Genomic DNA, 6,342 nt, shown 5'->3' with positions numbered 1-6,342 from the left:
TCTACCTACCCGTCATGGACTCCAGCGGTTCAAGAAGGCAGCCCACCACCAACACCACCACCTTCTCAAGGGCAATTAGGGATGGTCAACAAATGCTGGCCTAGCCAGCGATGTCTATATTCCAATAACGGATGCAAAAATATATAGATTCAGAGAATAAGTCAATTTATCGGTTTGATTAATAGCAACAGAAATTACAAGCAGGTTATGCGTCTCTATACTTACCTGTAGGATACCCACCTGCCTTTAACTTGAATTACCCAGGACAGTTCTCAGACCAGAATATCGAAGAGTACTCAGGATGTAAGTTTTGGTTGACAGGAAGTGTGGTTCAGTAGGCAGGAAGTACAGTTTGGTCAACAGGAAGTGTGGTTCAGTAGGCAGGAAGTACATTTGGTTGACAGTAAGTGTGATTCAATAGACAGGAAGTACAGTTAGGTCGACAGTAAGTGTGGTTCAGTTGACAGGAAGTACAATTTGGTTGACAGGAAGTGTGGTTCAGTAGACAGGAAGTACAGTTTAGTAGACAGGAAGTGAGGTTCCTGAGGCAGGCTGTCCATCAGACACTGGCAGATGATGTCCTTTCTCCATTTTAACCTCTCTTGCTTTCCCTCTCCTTGCAGACCTTCCACATTAGAGCCGGAAGAGAAACTTCCAACTGTCGTGGAAGTGAGCGAGGCTCCGGAGATGTCCCCAGGACGGGCGGTGCCTTTCGGAGAAATGCTGGTCACTGACGACTACGTGTTGGAGTGAGTAACGGCCTCATGCGACCGAGGGAAAGGGGGTGGGGAGGTCAATACCTTCAGACAGCATTGGGCATTGAATCTGTTGCCTGTTTTCCCTCCCCCTTCTCCTGAGGGCACTGATCCCTCCCACCCACCTCCCCTTCCACCCCCCGCTCCCCCCCCCCACCCCTCCACGCCGTGCTGCTCCCCACCCCTCGGCAACTCCTGCCTCTCTGGGATACAAGCACCAAGTGTGAGATGAGTTGGAGCTGTTTGACTATGGGAGGCATCTTTCGAGCAGGAGAGTGACCAGCAACAGGAACCCTGGCTGATGATATTTCTTACTGTCCTAAGACCAACTGTAACCCCCCCCCCCCCACTGCCCTACCAGCCTCCCATTGGCTGGCATCAGCTTACTCAGCATAGACTGGAGTGAGACACAAGTGATGTCCTGTGACTGTGACTATCCCTCCCTGCCCTTCTCGACCGGTCTGCAGCCTCTGACAACGGTTGACAAACACCATCCTCCTCCAATGCCTCTCCACTATCATCCAGCTGGGTGGGACTGCTTTCCCACCTGGTTCCATTCCGAACTATCTAACCGCAATCACTTGCAATAGCTTCTCTTCCTGCTCCTGCACCATTATTTCTGGTGTCCCCCAATGATCTATCCTTGGGCCTCCTTCTGTTTCTTGCCTACATGCTGCACCCCCCCCCCCCCCCCCCCAGCCCCCCTCAGCGATATCATTCAAAAACACAACTGTCTTCCCTAGTCACAGACTCCATCCCTCTCCCTGGCTGCTGACTTGAGGCCGAACCAGCCTGTTTGCAAACTTGGTGTCCTGTTTGGCCTGGAACTGAGTTCCCCTCGCTATGTCTGCCCCACCCCTGAGACTGCCTATTTCCATCTCTGTAACATTGTCCCCCCGCCCACCGTCTCAGCTCATCTGCTGCTGAAACCCTCATTCATGCCTTTGTTACAAGAACGTGAGCAGGAGTAGACCATTCGGCCCATCGAGCCTGCTCCGCCATTCAATACGATCATGGCTGATCTTGGGCTTCAATCCCACTTTCCCGCCCGCTCCCCTTGATTCCCTGAGAGACCAAAAATCTATCTATCCCAGCCTTAAATGTATTCAATGATGGAGCATCCTCAGCCCTCTGGGTCAGAGAATTCCAAAGATTCACAACCCTTTTGAGTGAAGTAATTTCTCCTCATCTCAGTCCTGAATGATTGACCCCTTTATCCTGAGACTGTGTCCCCGTGTTCTAGATTCCCTGACCAGTGGGAACAATCTCTCAGCTTCTACCCTATCAAGCCCTTTCAGAATCTTGTATGTCTCAATTCGATCGCCTCTCATTCGTCTAAACTCCAGAGAATATCGGCCCAATCTACTCAGTCTCTCATCATAGGACAACCCCCTCATCCCAGTAAATCTTCGCTGCACTGCCTCCAGTGCAAGTATATACACTCTTAAATGTGGAGACCAAAACTGCACACAGTATTCCTCCAGGTACCTCCAGACTTGACTATTCCAACGCTCTCCCGGCTGCTCTCCCACATTCAACCCTCCGTAAACTTGACGTCATCCAAAACTCTGCTGCCCTGTGTCCTAACTCGCACCAAGTCCCGTTCCTCTATAACCCCCTGTGCTCGCTGACCCACACCGGCTCCCGGTTAAGCAACACCTCGATTTTCAAATTCTCATCCTTGTTTCCAAACCCCGCCATGGCCTCGCCCTCCCCTCCCTATCTCTGTGACCTCCTCCAGCCTCACATCCCTCCGAGATCTCTGCGCTCCTCTAATTCCGGCCTCTTGTCTATCCCCCCGATTTTAATGGCTCCACCATTGGTGGCCGTGCCTTCAGCTGCCTGGGCCCCGAGCTCTGGAACTCCCTCCCTAAACCTCTCCGCCTCTCTATCCCTCTCTCCTCATTTAAGATGCTCCTTAAAACCTTTCTGTCTGTCTGTCTATCTCTCTCTCTCTGTCTGTGTCTCACCCTCCTCCTCTCCATCTCTGCAGCTTAGTGAGAAGCAGGTTGGACGACACCGGCGAGACTGATCTTCACACGATTCTCCCCACCACCATCTCGCGCATCAATGTCTGTCGCATCTTCTACATTTGTTTAGGTAAGAAACGTCCCCACTGGAGGTCTCAGTGCTCGCTGAGCCCAGCCCCATGAGGGACACACACCATCTGATCTGCGAAACCCCCACACAGTGCCTCTCTCTCTCTCTCTCTCTCTCTCTCTCTCTCTCTCTCTCAGTGCACCCCTCTCTCTCCATCTCTCAGGCCCTGTTCACACTCTCTCTATCTCTGTCCCCTTCTTTCTCCCTCTCTCAGTCCCTGTTCACACTCTCTCCCTATCTCTCGCTCCCTCTCTCCCTATCTCTCTGTCTCCTCTTCTCTCTTTCTCTCAGTCTCTGTTCACACACTCTCCCTATCTCTCTCTCTCTTTCCCTCTCTCAGTCCCTGTTCACATGCTCACCCAATCTCTCTCTCTCCCCTTCTCTCTCTCTCGCGCTCTCTCCCCTCTCTGTCCCTGGTCACACTCTCTCCCTATCTCTCTCGCTCTCTCTCCCCTTCTCTCGCTCTCCCCTCTCGCAGTCCCTGTTCTCACACTCTCCCTATCTCTCTCTCTCTCTCCCATTCTCTCTCTCTCGCTCCCCTCTCTCAGTCCCTGTTCTCACACCCTCCCTATATCTATCTCTCCCCTTCTCTCTCTCTTGCTACCCTCTCTCAGTCCCTGTTCTCACACTCTCCCTATCTCTCCCTCTCTCTCCCCTTCTCTCTCTCTCTCCCCTCTCTCAGTCCCTGTTCGCACTCTCTCCCTATCTCTCTCTCTCTCCTTCTCTCTCTCTCCCCTTCTCTCTCTCTCTCTCTCCCCTCTCTCTCTCTCTCCCCTCTCTCAGTCCCTGTTCACACTCTCTATCCCCTCTCAGTCCCTGTTCACACTCTCTATCTCCTCTCAGTCCCTGTTCACACTCTCGCCCTATCTCTCTCTCTCTCCCCTTCTCTCTCTATCCCCTCTCTCAGTCCCTGTTCTCACACTCTCCCTATCTCTCTCTCTCTCCCCTTCTCTCTCTCTCCCCTCTGTCAGTCCCTGTTCTCTCACACTCCCTATCTCTCTCTCCCCTTCTCTCTCTCGCTCCCGTCTCTCAGTCCCTGTTCTCATACTCTCCCTTTCTCTCTCTCTCTCCCCTTCTCTCTCTCTCTCTCTCCCCTCTCTCCCCTCTCTCAGTCCCTGTTCTTACACTCTCCCTATCTCTCTCTGTCTCCCCTTCTCTCTCTCTCTCTCCCCTCTCTCAGTCCCTGTTCGCACTCTCTCCCTATCTCTCTCTCTTTCCCCTTCTCTCTCCCCTCTCTCAGTCCCTGTTCTTACACTCTCCCTATCTCTCTCTCTCTCCCCTTCTCTCTCTCTCTCTCCCCTCTCTCAGTCCCTGTTCACACTCTCTCCCTATCTCTCTCTCTCTCTCCCCCCTCTCAGTCCCTGTTCACACTCTCTCCCTATCTCTCTCTCTCTCTCTCCCCTCTCTCAGTCCCTGTTCACTCTCTCTCCCTATCTCTCTCTCTCTCTCTCTCCCCTCTCAGTCCCTGTTCACACTCTCTCCCTATCTCTCTCTCTCTCTCCCTATCTCTCTCTCTCTCTCTCTCCCTTCTCTCAGTCCCTGTTCACTCTCTCTCTCCCTATCTCTCTCTCTCTCCCCTCCCCCCTCTCAGTCCCTGTTCACACTCTCTCCCTATCTCTCTCTCTCTCCCTTCTCTCAGTCCCTGTTCACACTCTCTCCCTATCTCTCTCTCTCTCCCCTCCCCCCTCTCAGTCCCTGTTCACACTCTCTTCCTATCTCTCTCTCTCCCCCCTCTCAGTCCCTGTTCACACTCTCTCCCTATCTCTCTCTCCCCTCTCTCAGTCCCTGTTCACACTCTCTCCCTATCTCTCTCTTTCTCTCTCTCTCTCTCCCCCCTCTCAGTCCCTGTTCACACTCTCTCTCTCTCTCCCCCCTCTCAGTCCCTGTTCACACTCTCTCCCTATCTCTCTCTCTCTCTCCCCCCCCCTCTCAGTCCCTGTTCACACACTCTCCCTATCTCTCTCTCTCTCTCTCTCTCCCCCCTCCCAGTCCCTGTTCACTCTCTCTCCCTATCTCTCTCTCTCTCTCCCCTCTCTCAGTCCCTGTTCACACTCTCTCCCTATCTCTCTCTCTCTCTCTTCCCCCCCCCTCAGTCCCTGTTCACACTCTCTCCCTATCTCTCTCTCTCTCTCTCCCCTCTCTCAGTCCCTGTTCACACACTCTCTCTCTCTCTCCCCCCCCCCCCCCCTCCCCAGTCCCTGTTCACTCCCTCTCCCTCTGTTTCTGTGCAGTACTCGCGGGGAGGCAGGTCCTCACCCTGGAGCAGCGCCAGCCGTACGGGAGGATTGCCATCCGGCTGGGCCCCGGGTTCAAGGCCAGGTTGTGAGCCGTCTCCGGATGGCTGGGCGCCACGGTAACCGGGACCCGGAAGCGGAGACCCGACGCTTTGGACTGTCTGTCCCTGACTGCTTGAAGACCCCGGAGCCCAGGACTGGCAGTGAGTGGCAGCAGCCTGGCAGGCTACCCGAACCCGTCCGAGCACACTGCTGAGTTAACAGGGTGGAGGGTGGGAGAGCCTCTGTAAGGATTTTACTGGCTGATGTCCCCAACTGTGACTTACAACCTCCCATTCTCCCTCACCCTCTTGGAGGCTGCTGACCCTTTCACTGTCTCCAGAGATATCCAGACAGTCATGGGGACAGTCCGTGAGCAACCGCCCTTGATTAATTGTACTGAAATCCCTGCGACAGGCCATCCGGCCCATCTGCTCTGTGCTGGTGCTTATGCCCCACACAAGCCTCCGCCCACCCTCTCTTCATCTCCCTCTCCACCCCCTCCCCCGCAACATATCCATCTATTCCTTTATCCCTCATGTGTTTATCCAGCTTCCCCTCAAATGCTATTGTCCTCAACTACTCCCCGTGGCCGTGGGTTCCACATTCCACACCACTCTCTGAGGGAAAGCAGTTTCTCCAGAATTCCCCATTGGATATGTATCGGTGGATCTTTAACCGGCTGGTTAGGAACGTAGAAACCGGCATGGACCGCTGGGATTGGAATGAGTCCAACCCATTTTCGAAGAGCTGCTCCAGCTCCCCGACTGCCTCCCCCCCCACCTCTCCCTGTGCTGGCTCCCTGATTATTCCTGGGACAGAATCATTTCCGCAGGGTACTCCGACCGGGAGTCATTGACGGAGCGGGGGTGAATGGGAAGCGCCATTTAATGTTACTGCTGCGAAGACCCACAGCTCGGCAAACTTGTTTTCTTTTTTATGACGAGTGGCTCACCCGGTGGGTGCCCCCCGCCCCCCCCGTACCCTCTCCCATCAACCTGCTCCGACCCTTCCACCCATAACCCCCTTCGCCCCGGTCTGTGCTGGAGCAGGGGGCGGGGGGGGGGGGGGGTGTGCAGGGTGGGAGGGCGGCTATGATTGATACTGAGCCCCAGACACGGAACAGGAAGAGCCCAGCTTCCACGTTTTCCCCTCCCATCCCCGGTGTGTGCCAAGTGAGCTGATGCCAGCCCGGCAGAGGGCTGGGTGGATGG

The 6,342-nt window shown here is 54.6% G+C and overlaps 1 protein-coding gene across 1 annotated transcript; it reads left to right on the top strand.

Annotated features, from left to right (window-relative positions):
• Positions 1–574: 574 nt before the first annotated feature.
• Positions 575–6,342, top strand: LOC137348517 (meiotic recombination protein REC8 homolog). Its single transcript, XM_068013826.1, has 3 exons — positions 575–749; positions 2,749–2,855; positions 5,087–6,342. The coding sequence occupies exons 1-3, from the start codon at positions 577–579 to the stop codon at positions 5,179–5,181; spliced, it is 375 nt and encodes a 124-aa protein (XP_067869927.1). The 5' UTR covers positions 575–576; the 3' UTR covers positions 5,182–6,342.

Source organism: Heterodontus francisci, chromosome 34 (genome assembly GCF_036365525.1).
Source record: "Heterodontus francisci isolate sHetFra1 chromosome 34, sHetFra1.hap1, whole genome shotgun sequence".
NCBI lineage: Eukaryota > Metazoa > Chordata > Chondrichthyes > Heterodontiformes > Heterodontidae > Heterodontus > Heterodontus francisci.
This window is presented reverse-complemented; position numbering and strand designations above follow the sequence as displayed.